This window comes from Malaclemys terrapin, chromosome 4 (genome assembly GCF_027887155.1).
Source record: "Malaclemys terrapin pileata isolate rMalTer1 chromosome 4, rMalTer1.hap1, whole genome shotgun sequence".
NCBI classification, from domain to species: Eukaryota; Metazoa; Chordata; order Testudines; family Emydidae; genus Malaclemys; species Malaclemys terrapin.
The window spans coordinates 48,074,020-48,101,161 of NC_071508.1; the positions used below are offsets into that span (position 1 = coordinate 48,074,020).

At 41.8% G+C, this 27,142-nt stretch overlaps 1 protein-coding gene across 1 annotated transcript in view; it reads right to left on the reverse strand.

The window, feature by feature from the left end:
• The window catches only part of PTPRJ (protein tyrosine phosphatase receptor type J), a 139,179-nt gene extending 126,446 nt beyond the window's left edge, over positions 1 to 12,733 (reverse strand). The window contains exon 1 of the mRNA XM_054026544.1: positions 11,507 to 12,733. Within this exon, the coding sequence (XP_053882519.1) occupies positions 11,507 to 11,563 (57 nt within the window). The 5' untranslated portion in view covers positions 11,564 to 12,733. The remainder of the gene's footprint in view (positions 1 to 11,506) is intronic.
• Between the last annotated feature and the right edge of the window lie 14,409 nt (positions 12,734 to 27,142).

Consider the following 27,142-nt stretch of genomic DNA (forward strand, 5'->3'; position numbering starts at 1 on the left):
GGGAAGAACGATGAGGGTAACAACAACACAACAAAGCCATGCTCTTTTTGTCTGGCTATGTGTACAATTTGCAACCTGAGTTGACTTCAGGAGCCAAGGACCAGAGAGTTGACTTGGGACCTTATGTAGCTTATCCCTGTGCATGGGAGTTTGTACATGTTAGCCACATGAGCTGACAATGTGAACTTGGGATCAGGGCCTGTCCAGGAGTTATTAAGAAGTATATTAAACTGACAAAAGACGGGACATCAGATCAGCAGATTCTCTTCTTAGCAGTCTAATTAGAGAAGCGTGGCAATGGTTTTGCATAACTAAGGAACTGCCTAGGAGCGTCTGGTCCCTCTACCACTTCTTTAGCTTCGGGAAAATAACTTTGTTTTCCCCAGCAGGGTTTCTACAGTGGAAGAGAGAGACAGAGCTCTTTCCCACTGCTACTCCTAAACCTCTTCAGAATTGTTACTAGGAACCTCATGTACCAAACTGGGATTCAGATGGTTCTTTTAGCTGCGTTGGAAGGCAGAGCAGCAAAACTTCCAATTTGAGGAGAGGAGACAGTCTTAAAAGGGCTTTCCTGGTATCAAAAAAGAAGCCTTTGCTATCAGGGAAGCTAAGGTAGGGAGCATAATGCCTCCTACCTCTCCCACAGCATTCTGTAATACTGGGGCCAAATAGTCATCCTGAAGTTGGAAGTCTCAGATTAACAGGTTACGTCACAGATAATCAGTCGATGATGTGAAGTTCTAGGAGCAAAGGAGACAAACAGAACCCACAGCAACAGTCGGAAATGATACTTGGCACACAAGACATCTCGCCTCCGCCCCTCCCCCCATCTCTTTTTGTTTCATATTGAAATCTGTTCGTTTTCATTCATGATGGAGCAGAAAGAAGAATGCTGCTGGGGCCAGCTCTGAAAGTGGCAATGAAGATAGGCAAGCATATATGAAGAGTGTGCTGCAACAAAAAATCTTTGGCACACTTTGATTGGTGCTTCTTACTGTCACTCATATGATGTACAGATTGACCCAAACAGAGACTGAAAAAAATCAGGTTTGTGCAAGTGGGTGTGTGTACTTGAACTGCTTTAAATTTGCCCAAAGGTATGATTTTGATTGCTCATATGCAGTGCTAATTGCTCCAGCTACATATACATAGAGGTTAGAGTTTTTGGTGTTTGTATACTTTTAAGGGGAAGACTGAGCCCCTTTTAACACAAGTGACTTTCAACCTCACACTAGTAGGAAAAGCCCACAGAATCTGTGCACTTGTATGGAATAGGGGTTGCTTTGGCAATTGCCCAGAATTGTTTGTGATATTGGGTGATTTAGAGTCACTTCTGCTGAGCCAAAAAGGATACATTGTAGGAGCTTTAGAGGAGGAAATGGAATTTATAGACAGATCAGCCTTTTGCAAATCTAGAGCAAAAACAGTTTCATTTTTACTGTGTGGAGCAGGTTTGTTAAATTTTATAATTGTAAAGGGAATTATTCTTACCAGGCCATAATCTTTTGGGGAGAGGAGAAGAGGACCGAATACTCTTTACAATACTACTGTACTCCCAGACAATAAATACTTATCAGCACTAGTCTTCTGTTAACTTCTGGTGCACCATGTACGTCTACTCTGAAACCAGGAAATAGTTCAACAGATGCATACAAAGTACGTAGATTGATTCAAAGACAATAGCTAAATACCAGTTAAACCACATACTGTGGCTCTACATTGTACTGCTGGGAAATTAGCACCATTTAGGGTGGTTCCAGAAGTTATATTAACCTGCAAATATTTGCTGCTGGCTAATGCTTAGCATACAAAGTCTCAAACTGGTGTCAGTACTTTGCCAACTATATATATATTTGTGTGTGTGTGTATTATGTTTCACACTTTGCTAGTGTGAATTGCTAGCTTCTTTTTAGTCAACTAAATGACTGCAAAATGAAGTTTAATGCATTAATTGCTTTTTTTTATTAAGGTCAACATTTTTAAAGTCACATATATTGAATTTTTTAAAATCTATCACTTGTTCTTTTAATTGGGGCCTGATCTTGCTGCCACTGAAGTCAATAGCAAAATTCCCCATTCATGGCACTGGCAGTAGGCGCTTGTCCCACACCCTCATAATAGTGCAAAAAGTTACTGTGCAGGAGATCCAAATCTGAGTTTATAACACAGCTCCTTGTTCTTCAGCTGACAAGGCTGAAAGTGCTGTGGGAGCTGGCCCCTTGCAGTGGGAATGCCGCCCTTGCTTTACTCTGAAGTTATGGAGTTGTCTTGATGGGCAGCAGAGAGAACAGTATCTTTGCTCTTTGACTACAAGAGCAGTCTTCTGTGGAGGTGAGACTTCTCTGAGCTCCCAGGAGGGGCTCAAAGAAAGACTCAGGGAAAAGAAGACTCATAGTTACTGAATTTTGCATCAAACCAATAGAATTATATTTCAAAAAGCAGTTTATAGTTTGGGTTAACCACCACCAGGCAATATCTAGACACAATTAGAATTGGAAGAAATAGATGTGTGACATTAATGGTAGACATTAATAGATGGTGACACATTGTGCCATGAAACTGGAGGACCAAGTGAGTTCAGATGTTGTACCTTAAATATGAAATTGCTTCAGGTTTTCTAATATGCAACCTGTGATTGCATGAGTGAAAAAAGACATTATATTCAGAAGGGTCAATATAAAAATGTTCAACATGTTTTCATTGTTATTGCCTTTGACTGTCAGCGCCTTTGTTTTGAGGTATCTGTGGGAGATTTCCAAGTGGAAATATTTGATAACCTACAGGCAAAGGAGTTTTCTTCAAAAATAAATAAATAAATAACTGACAAGTGTTAGTGTGGCTTTAATGGTTACCTAACATGCATCACTACAAGTACTGCATTGTTATGAAGAGTACAAGATGTACAGATCCAATCCCAGATTTAGCAGCCCCCTCCCTCAACAAGGGGGCATTTAAAATTCTTACTGCACTTAACCATGGCTCATCATAAAAAGCTATCAAATAGCTCTGGTAACACCACTGTACATATATATGCCTGTTTCAATTATTAACCCAGTTTGTACTTAGACATTTAATCTGTAATTGGTTAATTATAAAATATCCAGGCCATTTTCATTGTTAGGCCATTCACGTTGATATTAATAATACAGCTAGTTGAAAAAACACATTGTTTTGTGAAAAGTCTTCAAAACCTAAGTTTTGGGGCAAAACTTAAATTTTTCAAAAAACATTGATGGCTCTAAACTGGTTTAAAAAAGCTGAAAAAAATTGCATGAAAACTTTCTACAGAACATTTTCACTGGAATTTTGAAAAGTCAAAACTTTTCAATCAGCTCGAATTACATTGTCAGGAATCTTTTAACAATTTTTAGAAGCGTCATTTAGAAGAATTCAGATTTTCATGCTGCTGACTTTAAGTTTCCCTTTACGTCATGTCAAAAGATGCCAATACATTTTCTTCACCCTTGTTAGACATAGCACAGTTTCTCAGGGGCTTTAAGATTTTTCTATTCAGATTTCTATACCACGGCTCTACAGTGCCTTTGTATGTGGGGGATTCTGCAAGCACAAATCTAAAAAAGGCCAAATTTAGACCTCAGATAGGTGCCACTGGCTTTGTCTCTCAAGCACAGGTGCACAAAACTGCATTGTACAGTTTATTTGCACTCCTCCCCCCAACAAGTAATTACAGAGACTAATCTCTCCCAGTGACTGTTTCTCTTTATGCAATTTTAAAGCTTTGCGGACATACTTTATAACGACTCCGGGATGAGATTTCAGTACACTGCACAGTCATATTTGTGCAACGTCTCTTAAAGTCAGAAATTCACAGCTAACATGCAGTGCGATGCATTAGAAGTTTACCCTTCAACAGTAACATGAAAGCCAATAAATGCGCACACCGATATGCTTATCTTGTTTGTCTTGGAAAGAGTATTTTCTTTAAAAAAATCCATGAATGACAAAATTGCAAACACTCACATATTAGCCACACAGAGCAGAACTATGCACAGAAACCAATCAAGTTTTAATTGGCACTGACTGCTTTTTATGAAAGAGCCATGCAAACTGTGTCAAGGTTTACAAAAAGTCACTAATCCTGCGAGAGGACCAGCAAAACACTGTGTGACCAAGAAAGAGTGTTTTACACAGAGGAAAACCTTGTGTTTTCAATAATTCCTTGAACTACAATGAGATTTAAAAGGCAATTTTGAGACTTGTACATGCTCGCCAGTGTCAGTAAGATATTAGAATTCTGTTGTCACGGGAAAAACACAACTAAACAAGCCTAGAGTCCTAAAGAGTCCTTAGACATGTAGAGAAGTTCAGTTATTTTACCTCCCTTTCTATTCTGAAGCATTTTGTAGGTCTACAAAACTCCTGCAGCACCAAGAATGCAATCAAGTGTAATCACAGAAACCTCCCACCCCTCCACACACACAAGTGTTCAACTCCTGTTCAGCTTTTACATTAATAAGGTACAATTATGCATATGGAAATTTACTGTCAGCCAAAGACACAATTATTCTGAAAACACCAGGTTTCAGAACCAGTTTTGAGTGTTTAAGGCAGGGTATGCCTGATATGGTAACAGAATCATTGGTAGGGTTTTGAGTCCATTTTTCTTGATGGTTCATGCAAGCTATTCATCCTGCTGTAATGAAACTACTAAAATCATGAGCTTCATTCTCTCTGTCTCTCACACACACATACACACCCCAGAGGAATCATCTCAGGCTTTGTCAACACTAGCACTTTTGTCGGCAAAACTTTTGTCATTCAGGAGTGTGAAAAAACCCATATCCCTGACCGAAATAGGTTTCACAGACAAAAGTGCCAGTGTGAGAGCGCTATGTCTGTGGCAGACATTCTCCTGCCAACATAGCTACCGTCACTCATTGGGGGTGGTTTAATTATGCTGATGGGAGAGTTCTCTCCCATCGGCATAGAGCGGCTACACAGGAGCAGTGGTATAACTGCGCTTCTGTAAAGTCCATAGCATAGATGTAGCCTAAGTATCCATAGAAACTACAGATTGGTTTCAAGGACAGATCATGTCAACGAACCCAAACCTCTACCAGTGCAGGATTGTTCCCCTTTCTATATGAACTAGTGTTACCACCAGTCTAATTTTAAATGTTGCAAATGCTGGGGGCTTCCTCTATTTTCACTGAGAGATTAGGCCACCCATCAGCAGATCTGGAACCCCCAAAACACCAGTTCTTCCTATTTCAAAATTACGTAGAGAAGCCGGTGCAAGGAAGAGCAGCAGAGCTCCCTGAGGCAAGGGAGAGCAATGAGTTTGTTGTACTTTAACAAAAAATTATCTCACGGAATAGAAAACCTTAGCATAAGCAGAAGAAACCCCCAGAGTTTTCTCTCAACCACCAAATCGACACATTTTACTGTGCATGAGCAACAAATCTCATAGAACCAGGGGAAGAAGAGGAACTAGAAGACTCCACTAAGTCCCTCAAGAATGCACATAGCCACAGGCCCTAATGAGTAAATATGAGGCTGAATTTCTACAAAACTTGCTTTGGATAAATAACCCTCTACAGGGAGCACTCACAGTAAGGCCACCTTCAAAATAACTCTTCAAACTGACAGACAACAACTATCACAATATTGCCAAAGGAGGCAAGGAATTAGTCCAAGAGTAAGTCTCATACAGAGTCATCTGTCTTTTCGACACAGATTATAAAATCCTGACCAAGAAAATGGCTAGTCACCTGCCTCCTTCACTCTGGGCCACGTTTAGGGAGAGAAGGCAGCAATAACCTAAGAGATTTGAAATATTTACACCCATAATGTGAAAGTGTCTTGACCTTCTCTGAATACAGAGAAAGCCTTTGACAAGGCAATATGGACATATTGTATCTACTTGCATTGCTGCAGCAAATGGAATTTAATTCATAATACAGCTCAAGATCCTGCATTCAAGTGTTTCCTTCCTAGTTAGCCGGAGGCTCAGAATCAGAACCTTTGCAGCTTCAATAGCCTGATCAGGCAAAACTGTTTCCTTTTCCTCATTACTCTTCACATGACCAAATCCCAGCCCAATATTATGCAAAGAATATGGAGAACAATTTTATGTTTTTGCAGATGACATGCTCGCACGTACCACAAAACCAACCAACAAAAAAAAATTCTCTCTTTCAAGTGGCCAAATAAAAAGCATGTTTAAAAAAGAATGTAGCTTTCCTAAGGCCTAAAATAGTGTCACGCATTCATACTCTTTGATACCACACAGCCCATGTGCATATCTATGCAAGTGTTGGGAACTAATTTAAGTCACGCTAGAATTTTTTTCTTAATTATTTCAGTTTTGAAATAGCTTTGCACAACAAAAAAATAGCACGCATGTGGTGGGGGGGAGGGGAGGAGGTGTCAAACAAAAAAGAGACAGAAGTAAAATAGGAAAGGCCAACACAGAACATGTAGGTACAAGGTACATCAGTGGGTAGTAAGTGTTTTCTTTATGTTGTTTAGGGAAGATGCAAGGTATCCCATCTGGTGGCCACTTCTTTTTCTCCCAAGGTGGGCCTTGTTAATCTGATTTGAGATATGGGCCACACTCCTCGTCCCCATCTTATTGTGAATACCAAAGAGACTTGGAGGAACGTCTAAAGCCCTGACCATGCACTCTGTAGGTACATAGGCATAGCAGTCCAAGTGTGCCTGAATGGATATGGGGAAAAACTGGATCTATGTTTAGAGAAGAGCCTTGGTACAGGCTTCTAAATTAGCAGAATTGATGGGTGGATATCTGTTCTGTTCCTCTCCTTCTGCACACATTTCCTAGATGTCAAATCCTCCATTTCCCCCTACACATTTTGGCCCCTTCTCCTCTGGGCATGCTTAATTATCTTCTTCCCTGATTCCCTAAGCCCTTCTCTCCTGCACAAGCTTCTTCTGCTGGAGGAGACTGCTTCAGTCCTACTGGTAGCCCCACTCCTTGAGCAGAGCTCCTGTTTACTCTCCTCAGAACAGCGGTCCCTCCTTTGTAGAGGTACCTAGCTCTTAGGCCAGGTCTACACTTACAGCTGTGCAGTTGTGAGAGCGCTGTTGTAGCCGTGTTATGCCAACTGGAGAGAGCTCTCCTGTCGACATAATAAAACCAGCTCAGCAAGCAGCGGTAGCTATGTTGGCAGGAAAGCATCTCCCACCGACCTAGCACTGTGCACACTACCACTCATGCCAGCAAAACTTGTCGTTCAGGGGGGTGGGTTTTTTCACACCCTTGAGCAACAAAAGTTTTGTCGACATAAGTTCTAGTTGAGACATGGCCTTAGTTGCAATTAAGGACCTGAACACCAAGGAAAAGAACCAGCACCATCTGACCAACTAGGGGCTGGTCTACACTGGGGTGGAGGGGTCGATCTAAGATACGCAACTTCAGCTCACGGCGGCAAGTCAACCGCCGCAGCTCCTCCGTCGACTCCGCTTACTCCTCCTGCCGAGGTGAAGTACGGGCGTCGATTCGGTGATCGATTTATTGCGTCTAGATGAGATGCGATAAATCGATCCCTGATAGATCAATTACTACCCGCCAATCCGTCGGGTAGTGTAGACGTGGCCTCAGTCTCTGCAAACTAACAGTTGTTCATACATCATAATTTTGGAACGCGGATTAATTTATTTTAACAGCCTTCTCCTCCCATAGTTAAACTGGGAAGCATTTAATTAAAACAGTGGTGGGGTTTAAGGTTACTAGAACTCAAACCTGCAATTTCTAACCGTCATCCCATAGCAGATGTGGAAATGCTCCCCCTTAGTACACTGCAATTCTAGAAGGAAGAAGGAAGTGTACAAATTAAAATTATATGGATTAGTAAAATCTAGCCTTCCATGATAAACAACCAAACAAGATTTTATTCATTAGCATTCTCTGTCGCTTGCTCATATTTAGTAATTCCAACCAAAAAATTTACATGGCATGAAAATTCGAGATCATGGGTGCACGTAGCTAGCATAGTTACGGAAGTACTATTAATAGCGATGCCGTTTGCACAGACAATATATCCACACTGTGGGCCTCCATTCTGATCTCAAAGATGCAGAAGAGGATTTTTGTGTGTGTACGCATGCACATGCACTGTTAGATGCAAAGCAAGCACGGAGACTAAAATCCAACTGTTAGAGGCCTTCAGAACATGCAGAATACGCATGCACTGTATACAGTGAAGAGGAAACCATTCTCTGATTTTCTGTCATATTTAAAATAAAGAATTTGCAAAGTATTATAGAAGGAATCAACGTTCTCTGCTCATTGTTTAGAGCATTCAGAAGGACTACCATTTAACATGTATTGGGGTTAAGAATGTAAGAACTTCTCCCAGCATCTGCAGTTCTGCACAACTATTCAATGACATAAACAATCACCTGCTTTGGGGGATTGGGATACCCAAGTGTAACTTCACAAATTTAAAACAAACAAAAACAATATTTTACAGCAACCGATCACTCCAAAATACATCTCATAAGGCATCAATTTTTAGTCTCCACAGTTAAACATTGCCTATGCCTATCTACCTAATACAGTTGGTTTAAGAGCTGACCAAACTTCGAGATGAACAATTCACCCCAGAAACAGAATATTTAATATAGCAGGGAAAGCCTTGTATTTTTCTTATTTTTTTTAAGTTTAACTGAGCTCTAAATCAGCTTCACTTTAGATCTTTGCTATAGAGCAATTTGCTATATATTTTTATTAAACTCTTGTTTTTAAACTGTTTTTAATTTGAAGTGTAAATTAAGTTGACTTGAAACTGGAGTTGTTATAAAACCAAAATTTAGCAAACAATGCATTTTATTAGGCCAAAGATATTAAACAAGACTCAACCATAATGGTTAACAATGGCTATTATATATGTGCAATGCAATGCAAAAATGGTTCAAATTCATCCCTGCTGTAACAGTATTGACTTCAATGATTTACACTAGATCTTAAATTGACCCAATTATGTTTACACATAGCAAGCCCAAATTTCAAATACCCTAGTAAGACATCCCAATCCTTTATTTGGAAACTCAAATCAACAATTACATCACAATCCTATAGCTAACCTACTGATATAATTTCAGTGTAATTTCTGTGTATGGTACAGCTATAGGATCAGGTTGTTAGGTGTATTTTAAAGGGCATTTATGCACCTAAGTGACAATGCAGCCATCCAAAGGCAGGGTTGGAATATGCTGTTATAGTCCCCACTTTTGAAAACTGGGTCTATGCTGTCAAATTCCTAATGTCAAATATTTAGTGTAATTTTAAAGTTGTTAATGCTCACAAATATGGTCTTTGCTATAACTTAGTAAGTTTAAAAATTGTTTCCTCATTGCTGTCAATTGGGTTGTACAAACGTAACAGCCATATCACAAAAATTATCTTTACTCATGTGAGTAGCCCTGTTGAAATCAAGTGAGTTAGGACGACTCATGTGAGCAAGAGTTTGCAGAATCAGGCCCTCAGCAAAGACAGGTCTCTCAAGCATGAACATCACTGTTTTTGTCTCCTCTTCTTAAAAAGAACTGGCTTTTAACATTCAAACACTACAAAAAGATCAAGAACAACAACTAAGGAATTAAGGTGACTAACTTTAAACATTCTAGCACAGTTCTCTTGACATTCACAGAAGTGTCAAAAATAAGTCACAAATGAAATGAAGTTATACAAATATATTACTCTGCATGCAATGGGCCTTTAAAGACAGAAAGAAACAGAGAAGGTATTAGAGCGTAATTAGGAAGGTATCATGACTTAAGGAGAGATTTTTATTAAAACACTGGACATAAGTTAAGGCCCAGACCCTGAAAGATGATCAGTGCAAGCAAATCCCTGTGCTAGTGTAGAGCCTCACTGAAATCAGTGGGGCATGCTGCAGGCAGATCCTGGTGTAGAATCCTATCTATTTCAATGCAGTGAAGTCAATGCAGTTCCAATGTCAGATTGCAAGGTGGTGGCCAAAGACAGCCCTTGCCCAAGTCTCAGCAAATACAAGCTTTTGCCATATTCAGGAGTATTCAGATCTAGGAAGGGATATACTTGGATCCCATCTCTAAATTATATTTGCAATAAATTTGGGATTATGATTGGAAGGAATTTCAGAGGGATATACAAATAGTACGGGTAGAGGCCTTCCATTTTTCTGGGATCCAACACTCCAGAGTTGCCTAATTCCCACAGAATTGAGCCATTTCCCCCAAAATTCCCAACTTCTAAAAGGAGATAACATGGCTGGTGATCTGCATCTCTCTAATGTCTGAGATATAAAGTTTAATGTTGATTGACTGTGATACATTTACCAAACTGGTCATAACACAATGGTAAACCGTAGGAAGAGTATTTTAAAAGAAATGCAAGTTTGCAAGAAATAAATAGCTACACCATGTCTTTTTTGATAATATCTGGGGGTCTTCCATTGCTGGAAACAGCTGGAAACCAAACTGCAGGCTGGATTCTCGCTCTTGCCCTGCTTTAAATTGTTGATTTAAGTGGACTTACTCCCAAGTGTGAAACTTGTCTAAGCAAGCGGAGAATCAAACCCCTTCCTGGTCTGGTTCAAGACTTGAAAAGTTTCAGACTTGCCGCTGACAGAAATCTAATAACTGGACTTGGTCTGTTTACTTCAGAAGCTTACTGGGCTGTAGTTGTTCCCACTGAATGAGCTAAAGTTCATCTTCGGGCCAAGATTGTCAAAACTGGTAACTAGTGATTTTGTATCCTTTGCTGGTCAGGTGCCCAACCTGAAACATCCTACGGAGGCCTGATTTTCAGTAAGCGCTGAGTACCTGTCCTCTGCAGGCCAGGCTCCTTTAAGGTATTTCAGAGGTGGAGCACCTCAACAGAAAAATAATAATAATCCAGATCACTGGTCATTTTTGAGACCCTTGCCCTTAAGATGAACTTTAGTTCCTTCACTGTCTGTGTACAGGAAACAAGTACAGCACACTTGGCCTCCAGACACACCCAGCCTCGCTGCAGCCCGCCCAGATGACCTAGGAGCGCACCTGCCCGGCTCTGCAACCTCACCCACCCCTCCAAGCCACCTCATAGGCAGGTGGCAACGCTACAGCCCCCAGCCCCTCTTGTTCTGACCCATCCCCCCCGCTGGAGTGCGAGCCCCAAGAACCCCACATTGCCCCTCCAGCCTCTGCCCGCTCCGTCCATATTCCTGGCGTCTGTGGAACTGCTTTCCACTGGACCCCAGCTAGGCACTGCCAGGGGAACCACCGAGCGCGCGCACGCTCCTGAGCCCACTTCCCAGGGCCAGTTGATTCATCTCCTCGGGTCGGAGCAGCGGCTAGCGTCACTGACAGGTGGCTGGGGAGGAGGGCGCGGAGGGAAGGTGAGATGAGGACAGGTTACGGGGGACGCGGGGAGGAGTTCCCTGGGGCAGACTACAGCGCCCAGGGGGGGAGAGGGCGGTAGGGGCCGGTTGCATGAGGAGGGGGATCTGGTAGGGGCACCCTCCAGCCCGTCCCCGGCTCTCTCAGGGCGCCTTACCTTGGCGAGGCAGAGCAGGAGCAGCAGGCGGAGGAAGAGCTGCCCTGGCTGCTTCATGGTCCTGAAGAGCTCTCCCCGCTGCGCGTACAGCCGCTTAGCCCGACTCCGGCTTCCCCGGGGACATGGCAGGGCTGCGCCCCCCAGCACTCAGCTGCGCCCGGCGGGGTCCCTCTCTCTCTCTCTCTGCGCTCCGGAGGCGGCGGCGGCTCTCTCGCTCTCCCTGCCGCGCGCCCCGCGCTGAAAATGCGGGAGTTCGGAGCGGGGGCAAGTCCTGGGCAGGGTGGAGCGAGATGCACAGGCAGGACTCCCGGCGAAGCTCGCCTCCTGCTCTGGGGAGAAGGAGAGGAGTCAGTCACCTCCCCTCTGAACACTCATCGCTTCCGCTGCTGCCAGGGGGAGGAATTTGCCTCCTGTTGTCAAGGGTTTAAAAGGCCATTTTGCTGCTGGGAAGTTGTTACTGCACTTCCCCCCTCTCCCTATCTGACATTCCCCCTTTCTGTCTCCCAGCTGGGCTGGACGAGGAAGTGGCTCACTCAAAACTTTTCTAGCCCTCCCACATTTTTTCTGCAATCGACTTGGAAATGGAGCCGGAGAGGGATGTTCTCCTTCCCCCCTCCCCCTTTCAGTCTCTGAAAAAGGACATTCTTCATGGGGGTTTCTCTGGTACTACAAACAGCGAGATTTCTGCTTCTCAGAGCACATGGGGCTTGCTACAATATTTCTAGAGCGGAAAATTATCCACAGAACTCAAAGAACAGATTAAAACGAGCACACATCGGGACGGATGGCATGTAAATATTCTTTGTGATACTCATGATTTCCCATAAGCAGTGATGTGAGCCCACATATCGGGTGAGATTGGGCTAGTCAGTTCTGAAGTATGCTAATTAACGAGGTTTTCTTTTCCTTCCCCGCCCCCTCCCCTTCCCCCCCCCCCCATTAACGTTTGGATTTATACTTTATGATCATGTAGCATTGTTCAACTGGGGAAACACAAATGGGTGACAGAACAAAAACTGGTGCTCTGAAATGACTCAGTGAAACACACTTCACCCCGAGGAAGTTATCTGAAATAATTCCTTTCAATTGACGCTGGTATTTTTTAATGTTACCGCTTCTGTAAATGTCTGATATTGCAAATGAACATTTTTATAATCTAATTTACTTCCCAGGATTAATGTACTTTTTACATTTCATTCACCTTGGACAACGAAAATAGACAAGTTAGTTTCATTTTGGTTTATAGTCAGTTTGGGTCTTAATTCCACTTTCAAGCTCTAAACTCTGTTTCAGAGTTGTAATGCTTAAATTAGGAGCACTGCAGGTGAATGACTGAATCCACTTAAAATCTATTTTAATTAACTTTTTTAATGATAAAAACATTGATCAATGTTTTTTCAAGACCTTGTTTTTACAAAATGTAAAATATTTCAAACACTGAAGCATGTGCACAACTTTACATAGTTTTACAATTCCATAGAAGTCAACGGGACTATGCACACACAAAGTTCTGTATATGTTGAAGTGTTTGCAAGATTAGGGCCTAAATAGATCTGTCATTCTCTTGTTAGTAAAAAATGAGGGAGTTTCCCCTCAGATTTGAAATACCTAGATAACGTTAAGGTACTTCACATTTCTTAAGGTACTTTAGAAAAAACGCTTTTTAGTATATGTTCAAATATTTTGAGTGTTTTGAAATACAAACTATTGCTTAAATAGTAGAGACAAAAATATTATGAATACAAGTATATTATGAATATAAACAAGCATTTAATCAGGCTTTTAATTAATAACAACCAGGCTAGAGTTAGCAATCATTGTAGGGTAGATAAAGGGGCAGTAATTTTATTGAGTCACTTAGGGGTATCTTAAGGTATTTTATATTTGTTTGGTTTTAATTTATGTGGACACCACAGAAATATCCAAATAAGCAATAGTATATAAATCAAAATTAAATAGCATATTACCTCACATTTATATAGCAATTTTGAGAAAAAAAAATCTCCACCCTGTATTAGTGCAGACAGGGAAGGATAGCTCAGTGGTTTGTGCATTGGCCTGCTAAACCCAGGGTTGTGAGTTCAATCCTTGAGGGGACCACTTAGGGATTTGGAACACAAATAGTACTTGGTCCTGCTAGTGAAGGCAGTGGGCTGGACTTGATGATCTTTCAAGGCCCCTTCCACTTCTAGGAGATAGGCTATCTCCATTAATTTAATTTTAATACCAGGGGTTCTCAAACTGGGGGTCAGGACCCCTCAGGGGGTCATAAGGTAATTACATGGAGGGTTGTGAGCTGTCAACCTCCACCCCAAGGCCCGCTTGCCTCCAGCATTTATAATGGTGTTAAATATATAAAAAAGTGTTTTTAATTTATAAGGGGGGTTCACACTCAGAGGCTTGCTATGTGAAAGGGATCACCAGTAAAAAAGTTCGAGAGCTCCTGCTGTATACCATACACATGCAAATAGCCTCCTTGGCTTCAGTGAAGCAACTTGTGTGAGAAAAGATCTGCAGGCCAAGTCCAGATGCAAAAAACTGTAGTCCTGATCCTTCAAGGAGCTTCCTCTGGGTAGTTCCCATTGCCTACATCAAGTCCCACTCAAGTCAATTGGGGACTGGGGGTCCACCCATGCAAATGTCATTGCAGAATTGGGACTTGTATAAAGGGATCATTTCACTTGACCCTGAAATGCACCCATTTTGTAAAATTGTTTAGCATCATATAACCTCAGTTTAAAAATCCAGTCTCTCAAACTCTGTCATATGAGAATAGTCCTGCTGGAAGCAATGGGATTTCTCACCTGAGATTTTCCAGGATCAAGCCCTGAATCATAGAATCATAGAATCAGGGTTGGAAGGGACCTCAAGAGGTCATCTAGTCCAACCCCCTGCTCAAAGCAGGACCAATTCCCAACTAAATCATCCCAGCCAGGGCTTTGTCAAGCCGGGCCTTAAAAACCTCCAAGGAAGGAGACTCCACCACCTCCCTAGGTAACGTATTCCAGTGTTTCACCACCCTCCTAGTGAAATAGTGTTTCCTAATATCCAACCTGGACCTCCCCCACTGCAACTTGAGACCGTTGCTCCTTGTTCTGTCACCTGCCACCACTGAGAACAGCCGAGCTCCATCCTCTTTGGAACCCCCCTTCAGGTAGTTGAAGGCTGCTATCAAATCCCCCGTCATTCTTCTCTTCTGGAGACTAAACAATCCCAGTTCCCTCAGCCTCTCCTCATAAGTCATGTGCTCCAGACCCCTAATCATTTTTGTTGCCCTCCGCTGGACTCTTTCCAATTTTTCCACATCCTTCTTGTAGTGTGGGGCCCAAAACTGGACACAGTATAATAATTAATCCAACTAATATTGAAAGTGATGGGAGTCCCTGTGATGACTGTAATATTAATTTTATTGGGTATTTACTGGGTCTGGGATGGGGGAGATATCATGGGTTTAAGGCCCTGTTTCAAATCACATTTAGCAGGGACTTGAATGCAGGTCAGTGCTCTAACCACTATATTGACTATAATGGGATGGGATCTCTCACTTTCTCTCTGGTTTTTCATGAAGAATTACCTTAGGGCACATCTTCACTGGCAACATTAAAGAGCTACCACAGCAACATTTTAATGTGGCTTGTGTAGTCGTGGAGCAGTGTTGGGAAAGACCTCTCCCAGTGCTCTAAAAAAACCACCTTCACAAGGGGCACGGCTCCCTGTGCTGGTGCACTGTCTATACTGGCACGTTACAGTGCTGAAACTTGCAGCGCTCAGGGGTGTGTTTTTTCACACCCCTGAGCGAGAAAGTTGCAGCGCTGTAAAAGTGCCAGTGTAGACAAGCCCTAAGTGACTGATCTGACTTAGGTGCATAACTCCAGGAGATGGTTCATGGCTGAGAATCCTGAATGGGGTGGGGCGGAGGAGGGTGTGCCTGTTTTTGGCCTGTCAGTCTGGCATGTAAGGCCCAGATCAATAAGGTTAGTCACCTAAGCACATCTGGGCCATAAGCCCTGACCCTTTTCTCTGCATTTTCTCCCAGGTTCTGCTTGCTGTCTTCTGAGAATCCCTTTCCTAGGGTACATCTACACTGGACCTGGATTTCCAGCTCAAGTAGACATACCTGTGCTCACTCTGATTGAACTAGCACACTAAAAATAGAAGTACAGCCTCAGCAGCGCCAGCGTGAGTGACAGGATGGGCTAGATATCTGAGTACATACCCAGGGTCTTGGATGGGATCATATGGCAGGGGATTAGCCCCTCCCACCACTCACATCACAACAGTTACACTTCTATTTTTAGCACGGTAGCTCGATCAGAGCTGCATGGGTATGTCTATTTGAGCTGCAAATTACTCCTGCAGCTCATAAGTCATACCCTCCAGCACCTAGCTCTCCCTAGGAACTGTATGGGAAGACTGGACACCTAACTTGGGGCTGAGAATTCCACTAGGTGGCAGGGCACCTAGGAGTTAGATATTGCAACGCCTAAGTAGCGTGACCATATGTCCCGTTTTGGCCAAGACAGTTGCCTTTTTAAGCCCTGTCCTAGCTGTCCTGACTTTTTTGGCAAAACTGGGCATTTGTCCTGCTTGCTCTTGCCAACTGATGATCAGTTGGCAAAAGCAAATTGGACAAATGCATAGTTTTGGCAAAAAAGTAGGGTGTGCGAGAGGGAGGGCTTGAGAGAGCGGCTCGGGCTGGGTCAGCCCCGCTCGGGTGGGCGGCAAGGTATCTTGGGCTGGCCCCACATGCGGGGGGCCCTTAGGCCAGCCCCATGCAGTGTCCCATTTACCCTTTGGGAAAATATGGTCACCCTATGCCTAAGTCCCTTTGTGGAACTAGGCCCAGATTAGCAAACGTTCTCTCCTGTCTTCAGAGAGCACTGAGTGGCTACATCTCCTCCTACTGCTGGGTGCCAAAACTCCCTGCCCCCAACTCTTGTCCGTCTCAACCCAGTTCACCTGTTCTGGTAGTCCCAGCCATGTACAGACTATAAGTCCTCGCATCCCCTAGCTATTCATGTATCAGGCACCCAAATAGGCAGAACTTTCGGATCCTGTGAATTATATTCATCTTTAGAGTCTCCAAATTAGCACATAGACAACTGATTCGATGAAGGCTGATGGACATATTTAATATTAAGCACATGAGCAGTCCCATTGATTTCAGTGGAAATACTTATATAGTTAAAGGTAAGCCCCTAAATTGGGGCCTTAGTTGTAACGTATGCTAGTAACTGATTTATTGCCTAATTAAGATTAGGTTTATTCTTAACAGATACATCTGAGATTTGAAAATGACTCACTGAAATATTATACACACACATCTAGTGAGAAGAAGAAAGAGAATGCATGATGGGGTGGCATGATATCAAAGTTTTATTAGCATCTGTTTGGGATGACTGACTCAAAATTGCTCATGAAACAAGTAGGTAGAGCTGGTTGGAAAATCCAAAACTAAATCCACAAAACATTTTTGAAAAAAAAATATTATATACAAAATGTTTTGTAGAAAATTTTGATTTTTTTCCACCAAAAACAAACATTTTAATTTAATTTTGAATTTTTCCTCAAAAAATTAAAAAAAATCATTGAAATAAAACTGTTTTTTGAAATATATTGATTCTGATGAAACTGCATTTTTCAACAACAAAAAATGGTTGAAAAATTTTGCCCAGCTCTACAAGAGAGCTGTGCAGATTATCCCAAAACCTTCATACCACAGTGCACCATCCTTTATTCTACATACACCACCTTGCCCGAGCCATGTAAAACATCCAGAAGAGAGGGCATCTGGTGAGCCCCAGAATCAGAGGAATGGAAAGGTGGGTGACACCTTTGTCTCCCCTTCAGGTCCTGTGCTCAGTTCATCCAAATCTTGAGGATCTGCTCCCATGAGTCCAAATGTACAAGCTCTGGAGAAAGACCTGAAATATAACTAATATATTTTAAATATAATTAATAATATTATTTTATTATATTAATAACCTCTAAAGTTATTTTAAATAGAGTTTTGTAAATATAATGTAGTGATTTAAAGGTCAGCTATCTTGGGAACTAGAAGCAAGTGCTGCATGTCCCATTGAAAAGTTGGAAATCTCCTCTTTCCTATAGTATAAAGTCCATGAATGAAATCCACAACTTTGAAGTAAATGGCAAAACTCCCATAGACTTCAATGAGGTCTGGATTTCACCCAACATTTCTAGTCCTGTGGAATCATGAAATATCTAACCTTATATCTGTCACTGGTCCAGGCCTGAATATTGCCCAGCCTCAACCACAAACCAGTGCAATTTTAGGAGGGAAATTCCATATTTGGGAAATAGGAAACATTTTTGTAGAGGTTGATAATTTATAATAACTATAATAATTCAGTTGTGGTCTGAAGCTATTGAGAGATTTGGAATGGTGAAAGTTGTCCTGATACAGATGCATGAGGGGGCAAAGTGCAAGTGAGACTGTCAAAGTTGCCCAGTTAATAAAATTTATAACATGGTTATCACCAGCACCTATTTCTAAACTGATAAATATATATTGCACATACACATGCACACATGCATAGTGGAGATAACCTAAACTGCATTAGTCATGCACTTTTAACTCTCTGCCTGCCAGTTCATCACAACTGTAAACAATTTGGTTATTATATGCAGAAAATGGGTTAGAGGAGATTTGCAGAGACTATATTAACCTCTGAATTTTTTCTTCAAATCCCATTAGTTTAAAATAGTCCATATGACCAGAAATAGCATGCGCTACTGATGCAAGAGACCTATAGCAAGCATAAAGGGGACAATGTAGCACATGAGATGTCATTCATAATTATCATTCAGCAAGGGCAATGGGAGGTAGCTGGCACTGGCCATCAGAAAAACTCATACTGCCAAGGGAATAGAACCTACTCTAATACATCTACCAAAGGCTCTTCCTGACAAAGATGCTCTACAGCTGGAGTAATTATTTTTTATCAAGGTCCAAATTTCTTGGTCAAGGCATAGTCAGCGTCCAGACTCCAGAGAAAATAATATAAAAATAACAATAATGACAATAAGTAAATAAAAAGATTTCGGAGTCTGTTCAAAAGCATCTGACGGTCTGGATTTGGCCCACGGGCTTCCTATTGACTACCTCTGCTCTACAGTACATACATACCGTAGTTCCAGGAACTATTTTTACCTGAAGAGACAGTCTTCAGTATTGCCAGCCCCAAAGAATCAAAAACCATGAGTCAGACCCCCCAAAATCATGAGATTTTTTTAAAAAAGAGATCACATTGTGGTTTTTGGTCTCTTTGGATTTTTGAACTCCCCCTGCCCACCCGCATGGGTTGTCAGCTCTCTCCCCAGTTGTGATTTTGGCCTCTAACTTCAAGAGCTCTCAACCCCATTTCTATCCATCCCCCTGCCCAGCAATTAATTCTGTCCCCCAAGCTCCAAATTAATCTTGTCCTGTCCCCTAGCCCCCATCAATTCTGCCTCCATATCTGCCCTCCATCCCCCACCTCACTTCTTCCTCTCCTCCACCTCCCATTTCTGCTGCTCCTGGGGTTTTACACTCCCTCCTCCCATGCCTGGAGGGACTGCAGCAGGGTCCCCTCTGCTCCTTCCAGGTCTAGCATTGCAGGGGGGGAGAGGAGAGGGGAGATGAGGAGGCATCATATTGCTCGCAGGAGGGGAGGAAGGAGGAGAGAACAGGATCCTGCTGAGCTGCTGGAGTCTTTCTGCTCCCTCCCCTCCTATGAAAATACTTTCAGCTCTTGAAGGTAGAGGGAGAGAGCAAAGCCTGCTTCTTGCAGCAGCCTGGATTGGGGGCTTTTCGCCAGGAGGTGAGGAAGTAGGGAAGGCAGCCAATCAGAGGGGGATTTTCCCCTGGCTATGTTGAAGTTCCCAGAGGGCTGGAGCGTCTGGTGTTATTGGCAGACAGGCTCCAGCCAGGGCTGAAATCTTGTGACTAGAGAAAAAATCTGCATTGATGGCTTTGACTCTGGTGAATCTTCCAAGGTTGGCAGGTTTCGTAGACCAGCCAATGGGGGTAAATTCCACTTCCCCCTCCGACTCCTGAGGGAATAATCAGTCAGAAACTCTGCAAAACGCAAAGAGTTTCTAGTTCCCTATGCAGCAATAACAGACAAAGGTAAACTGTAGGTTTCAAATGTGCACTCAGCTCTGGAATCAACATCCTCAGGAGCCATGTCTTCATTCCAGATCCATATACAGAAGGTGCTGATTAAAGCCTCAGTTCAGCAAAGCACTAAAGCAGGTACTGAACTATACTTATCTGCTTAACTCCATCCCTGTTCAGCCAAGCACTTAAGCTTGAAGCACGTTTAAGTCCCATTGACTTGTATGGGACTTCGTCAAAAGCTTAAGTGTTTCACTGAACGAGAATAGATTTCTAAACAACTGCCTAAACCTTAGACTCCAATCTTGCAGAAAAATACAGATAAATAGAAGTGGACAAAAGAGCTGGGATAGACATATAGAGGTTTTCAAAAATGGCTGTTGTATAATGCAATTAAAACAAAAGAGAAGGTAACAACAGAAAGAAAAAAGAATGAACAGGAAGGAAGAACTGATTTAATTTTGCAGATCTGCTTCCCTATGAAACATTCTTTGGCTTTCCCCAGGAGACCACAAGTGATTTTTACATACCATAATGCTGCATACCATAAACATTTAAGCTTGGACAGAGTTTCAGCCTTAAATCTGAATTTCCTGCATTAGTCAATTTAAGGCGGATCCTTAATGCTATTTGCATGTCTTTTGTGTACGTGTTTGTGTACTTGTGTATTGTCTTTGGTCTTTGAGTGTTTCACTAACGATACTGTAAAAATCTTCAAAGAGAGCAGCAGTGCTAGCTTTGAGACACTTGTGGGCTCATTACAAGCTGGTGAATTCTATTCTGGATGTTGTACTTAGAGGGCTTGGTTTGGAGCTCACATCAGTTTTACACAGGTGTCAGATCTGATTTCCACTGATGTAAGCAAAACCAAAATCAGGAGAGTGTCTTCCGTAGGAAAAAAACAAAAAACAAAACCAAGGGCAGATTGTGGGCCAACCTGCATATGGGCAAGGAGATATAAGATGCCCCCTTGCGCTATTGCATTGCTGCGGTGGTAGCAGAGGTAGCAGGCTCCACAGAGCTGCCTATCTCCCCTTCTGCCCCCTCACACACACATATGGGCAGGAGGGAGAGAAGCCTTGACTCCTCCCTCTCAACACACCCAACAATGTAGCTAAGCCGGCACAGCAGAGAGTGTACACTACACCAGATATAGGCCTGTTCCTGCCCTGGAGCAGCAGGGAGACAGGGAGTGTGACTACAAGTCCCCTAGTCACAATCTCCCTTCTGGCCTGCTCCAGAGACAACATAACAATGTCTTTGTCACAATCCAGCTCCAAATAAATGTTAAAAGTGGGATTTTGTCAATACAGGCATTAAAGAACATCACACTCTGTTGTGTAAATAGGTATTTCCTGAACTCTGTTAACAGTAAAAATCCTCATAAAAATACTCATAGTTTTAAATTAATTTCTTTAAATAGCTACCATAATCAAACTATATTCTAAATTAGTTATAAAATGTAGTAAACAATAATACTTTGCACTTTTTTAGCACCCTCCATTCAAGGATGCCAAAGCACTGTAGAAAGCACTCAGCTATAATACGACAGAGATGAGTGCCACAGCAATCAATCATTAAATTAAGTCTCACAGGACTTGTGAGGTAGACAACTATTAAAGCCACCATTTTACACACTGGGAAAGAGTGAGGGAGAGTTTAAGTTACCTGTACGTTTCACATAGTAAGTCAGCAACAGGATTCAGATAACCTAGTCCCCTGCCTTCGCCAGAAAACTATCCTTTCTCCCAATGGCTCTGATTCAGCGAACGATCTGATTCACAAAAGCATCTGCTTAAGTGAATAGGAATGGAATTAAGCACATGCTTAATTGCTTTGCTGAATCAGAGCCTACAGGGAAGCTGGGACAATGTGTATAGTGGGGGTGCCGAGATCTATTGAACTAAATTGTAAACCCATATATAATGGAAACCACTTCAAGCCAGGGGGTGTTGCTGTTTTTTGCCAGTGTCTTGGGCATAGGAATCTCTAGAAATGTCTGGTTTGCAAAGAGCTGTGATTCACACTGCCATCAGGGACATCACATGCTGAAAATGGAAAAGAAAAATTAACAAAATGTGGGTTTTTTTCAAAATGTTTCGTCTACCTACTCATCCTACCATGGCAATAACTACCACTGCACAAGTCATTTCCTGGGAATTAGTGGCTCATGGCTGTACCTCAGGGCCATTGGTTCTTAACAGCTGGTCATTAACCCTCTGGAAATGCCCTGCACCTAAACTGTTATTGCTTCACAGCTTGCAACTTTCATTTTTGTTTATACCAAGGGCTTTTAAAAAATTATATATGTGTAAAAGAATTAAGAAAGAGAGTAAGGATTGCTCCTGGACTTAACTTTGTATTCTACTTTCACCCAGAAGTTAATTTCTACAGCGGAGTCATAGAACCCCCTGACAAGAAGGTTTAGGAGAAAAATCTTTATAATCAGGTTGTTGAACAGAGGCCTGAGTTCAAGGATGGCCTCAGGCTCCTCTACATCAGCCTGGGAGGAATGTGCAGGCTGCCTTACTCATGGGCACTCAGGAGCCTCTGCTAGGAGAACTGTTTATACTTCTACTACTTAAGCATGGGGTGAAGAGGAGGCGAGATTTAAAAAAAATGTATAAAAAGAGAATAGAGTTGCTCAGAATGACAAGGAGAGTGAATCTTGCTGATAAGGCTCATCTTGCAGATGGGACTTGCAGTCAGGATTGAAAGGAACCTCTGTCGAAACAAAAAAGGAAAAAGTCTGAGCACAACTATTCTTTAACTGCTTACAAAGCAACATACCTGAGCACAGTATTGTGCTCTATTAATTGCAGTATTGGTAACATCGTGCTAGGTGCTGTATAAAAACATATTGAGGGCCAATTTCTGTCTCAAGGAGCTTACAATTTAAATAAACAAGACAGTGTTATTATCACAGTTTTACAGATAGGGAGTTGAGCCATAGAGTGATAGAGTTTCTCTCTCCAAGGTGTTCTCTCTGTGCTCTTGCTTTCCATCGAAATAGAGCCAAACATCACAGGGGTGCTCAGTTCTGGGTAAGAACAAGTCCTAAGTGACTTGTGTAAAATGACAAGGTAGGTGAGGAACAGAACCTAGATCTCATGAGTCCTACCCCAAGAAATTAACCACAAGACCATCTTTCCTCCTATCAATCAGTGTCCAGGGCTCTGAAGCAGAAAATGCTATATAAGTACTCTGTCCCATTAGCTATAGCTATAGTTTTGAATTTAGCTTACACAACTGTACCTGACTAAAGCAGGGACCTGATTCTGAGAGGTGCTTCACACTGGTGCCCCAAGAAGAGACCCAAGTCACAGGTTAGGACAGGAACTAGCTGAGAAAATCAACATACAAACTGCTTCAGGAATTAATTAATGCTCTTTTCTTCTATTGATTTTTTTAAAATAATTGTATTTTAGATATTTTATATATATTACAGACTTTGGTAATGGAAGGAAAATGTAATTTTTATAGAAAAGTAACATCAATCTTTTATCCCTAAAGATGAGAAAAAGGAGGACAAACATATTCTGTTTAGATGTTTCCTGTTTTAATGGAAGGTAACACCTTGCAGCCCAGAGACTATGTGACTGAGCTCATCATGGGCAAGATAAACACTGTACATAAATTAAGATAACATCATGCAGTAGAGTAAATACCAGTTGCCAGACTGACAGGATGCCAGGGTCAGAGCAGGGAGAACAAAAGTATTCTCCACCCGCTAATATTGCACACTTGATACAAGAAGAGTCTGTCACAAGTGCAGTCTCTGTATAGTCTCTGGGGGATAAAGGCCTGTGGAGCAGAAATGGTGCACGGCCAGGAGTACACTGAGCCTCTTGAAAAGATGTAGACATGGATGTCTTCCCTCTGTGTGCTGGGATCTCCCTGGGGCTTTACACCATCCTCCAGCATGGAATTAGCTGCTGACTCAGGTGGCTTGTTGGGACTTGGAAACGGAGGAGGAGGGAGGGGCTAGAATACACCCAAAGCCACCATTGTCCCACATCCTGCTCCTGCACTGAGCACAAGGCACAGAGAACAGATTTGGTGCCACATCCTTCTGCTGTACCACCACAAGCAGTGTTATTGAAAGACCTCAGAAGCTAAATGTGATTTAATCTACTGAGTCTATACTGGGAGATCTCCGAAGCCAGGAGCTGTAGGAAGAAGGGGTTGGCAATTGGTGAATAGCATTCTGATTTTTGAGCCAATGCATCTCCTTCCTTTCTCCCAAAATGCATGTAGGTAAGAGCATACTGTGATGCAGGAAGTGCCATTTTTCTGATGTACTGTAAAACCAATGTCCTGAGCAGACCAAGCCACTTAAAAGACGCCATCTGACTTTTTGCAACAATACTGATGTTAATCCCAGATTCCTGGCTACATTTCAGTTTGGATGGTTATATTCTTTCTGTCCAAATTCCCCTGATGGTTTCAAGGAGTTTTTTAGTTCTTTTTTTCTACCTTACCAAAAGTGTTGTGTAAAGTTGTATGTTGTAAAAGAGAAATAGCCAACTTGCAATATTTTTTCCTACTGTTGTTACAAGTAATACTCCAAATTACTATGACTGAAGGGAATTAAGGGGGGGAAATCTCTAATTTTTTTTTTCAGTTTACTTTGTACACTTTATAGATAGTTTCCTGTGTTTGTGCGGGTTTTGTTACATCGTAACTGGACAAAAAAAATTTTTTTCTAAAGAAAGAAATAGGAAAATGTGAATGAAAACCAAACTGGCAAACTTGGAGGCATCTGTAGTTCCTGAACTACTTTTAACTTTTTTTTTTTATTAGTTAGATTTAAACTTGATATTGCCCCTTTAACCAGTGGTTGTTTTGTCCCCAGTGTTGGATAAATTGATTTCCCGGACACAATATAGGACCCAATCCTGCAAAGATATAATCATGCAAGTAGTGCTTACTTTACAAAATGGGGAAAATGGGCCCAAATCCTGCAACATGTTCTATGCATGCAGAGCTCAACTATAGTCATATGCTTCAGCAGAGAGCTAGAGAATAATCTACTCAGAAGTCTCTCACTTTATTAAATCCTCCACACAACACATCCTAGTCCTCTCTAAGAAGTGAAGAACCAAGAACCCTATGAGTTAAATTCTGGCTCCACTCAAGTCAATGGCAAAACTCCTACTGACTTCAATGAGGCTGGGATTGCCCCAGTTAAGTTTAACCTACTTCTGCCATCATAGGCAGCAGTTCAGCTTCTGGAATTATACATATTTTTGTTCATTACTTCAGTACATGTTCAAAGTTTAGAAGCATAACATGTTCTAATCTGGGATAAAAATAACCAATCCTGCTCTTTCCATTTCTTCTCTACGTGTTACGGATTTGAGGTGCTTCCTTGAACCTGAAAATTATAGTCCTTTATTTATCCAAACAACGAGTACAAGCATGGGGAAAGGCAGTGCAAGCTTCTTCACATCGCCCTGCAAATATGGATCAGCTGGATTATGGAGGAACCACTTCTGGAGCTGAGAGGTCACTCTGCATGCTCAGTCCTTGGCCTATCTGTAGAAACAACCAACAAAGGGTGCCAGCTGTGATGTGGACCCCTGAAACCAAACTCATTCCACACAGGTTATTGAACTAAGGATTATTCCAAGATCCAGAAACTCACAGCTGTTTTGAGTTTGGCAGTATTGCAAGGAGAAAGCAGGACCAATTAATTTAGTAATAATAAAATAATAAACGAACGAACACAACTGGCTTATTCCACATCTAATCAATATTACCTTGTACCTGCTGTAACCCAGCATCACTTGGTTTTTGCATAGTTAAGATGTAAAAAGATTGAGGAAGCTGAGAGTGTAACCTAAAAGCTAGACTCAGTCATTGGAATGTTAATATATGTAGATTGAGATGAATTAAGATCAGTAAAATATTCCAGTGACGCTACCTGCTGGATATTGGATGTCACTTGCTACGCTAAACCAGTCTTTTCTGAATTGGAATGGTTTCAGATATCTTGGAAATTACTCCTGCAAAGCAACATGACAAAAAGGTCAGTAACACAGATCACTGGGAGGAAAACAAAATCTGACATCAAAGAAGTAACAGTTCACATTACATCTAGCATGGCTGAACTCTGGATTTTTTAATTTGAATCACTGCATCTGTGATACTAATCCCCAGTGATGGGCCCTAATCCCCTTTGTTCACTATTACACATCCTGCTTGACTTGAAATGACGGTTTGGCAATAGAATGTTATTGACTGTGGCACCACAATGCTAGATAGCCTACCAGGCACACGGAGGTTTAGCCAGCTAATTTATTAGGATGGGATTTTCAGCAGCCATGACCAGGTTCTTCCACATCAGGAAGGTTCAAGGGGAATTGGATGGGAGAATGAAACTACACTGTGGGGGACATCAAGAGCACAGTAAAAAATCACAGGAGTGGGGACTATTTCATTTTCATATTGCCTCAGTGGTTGCACCTGTGCGTGATTGTAGAGCAGAGAAAAGAGCAGCCCAACAGGCAGAGAAATGAAAGTTGGCCTGAAGCTTGGCACAGGAGCCCTCAATTCAACAAACATTTAAAAAATGTAAATACATTGGCTATTTTTTAGGGCTGTCAATTAATCGCAGTTAACTCAAGCAATTAACTCAAAAAAAATAATCGCAATTAAAAAAATTAATCATGATTAATCACAGTTTTAATCGCATCATTAAACAATAGAATACCAATTGAAATTTATTACATATTTCTGATGTTTTTCTACATTTGCATATATATTGTATTCTGTGTTGTAACTGAAATCAAAGTGTATATTACTTTGATTACAAATATTTGCACTGTAAAAATGATAAACAAAAGAAATAGTATTTTTCAATTCACCCTCATACAAGTACTGTAGAACAAACTCTTTATCATGAAAGTGCAACTCACAAATGTAAATGGTTTTTCTGTTACGTAACTGCACTCAAAACAAAACAATGTAAAAGTTCAGAGCCTACAAGTCCACACAGTCCTACTTCTTGTTCAGCCAGTCGCTAACACAAACAAGTTTGTTTATATTTACAGGAGATAATGCTGCCCTCTTCTTATTTACGATGTCACCGGAAAGTGAGAACAGGCATTTGCATGGCACTTTTGTAGCCCGCATTGCAAGGTATTTACATGCTAGATATGCTAAACATTCGTATGCCCCTTCATGCTTCGGCCACCGTTCCAGAGGACATGCTTCCATGCATTAATTACATTTGTGACTGAACTCTTTGGGAGGAGAATTGTATGTCTCCTGCTCTGTTTTACCCACATTCTGACATATATTTCATGTTGACTGCCTTACTATTGTTTTAAAAAAAAAAATCTTCCTTCTGCAGCATTTCCAGCCTAAAGGAGACTGGAACCAGTGATCTAACCCAACTATGTGCTTGGGTGCTATAGTTGCAAGCACCATAGAAATGTTTGTAAATAAATAACCTGGGTTTCCTGATGTGCTGAGCACTTCCACAAAACAGGCAGAGTACAGACAGAGTTAGT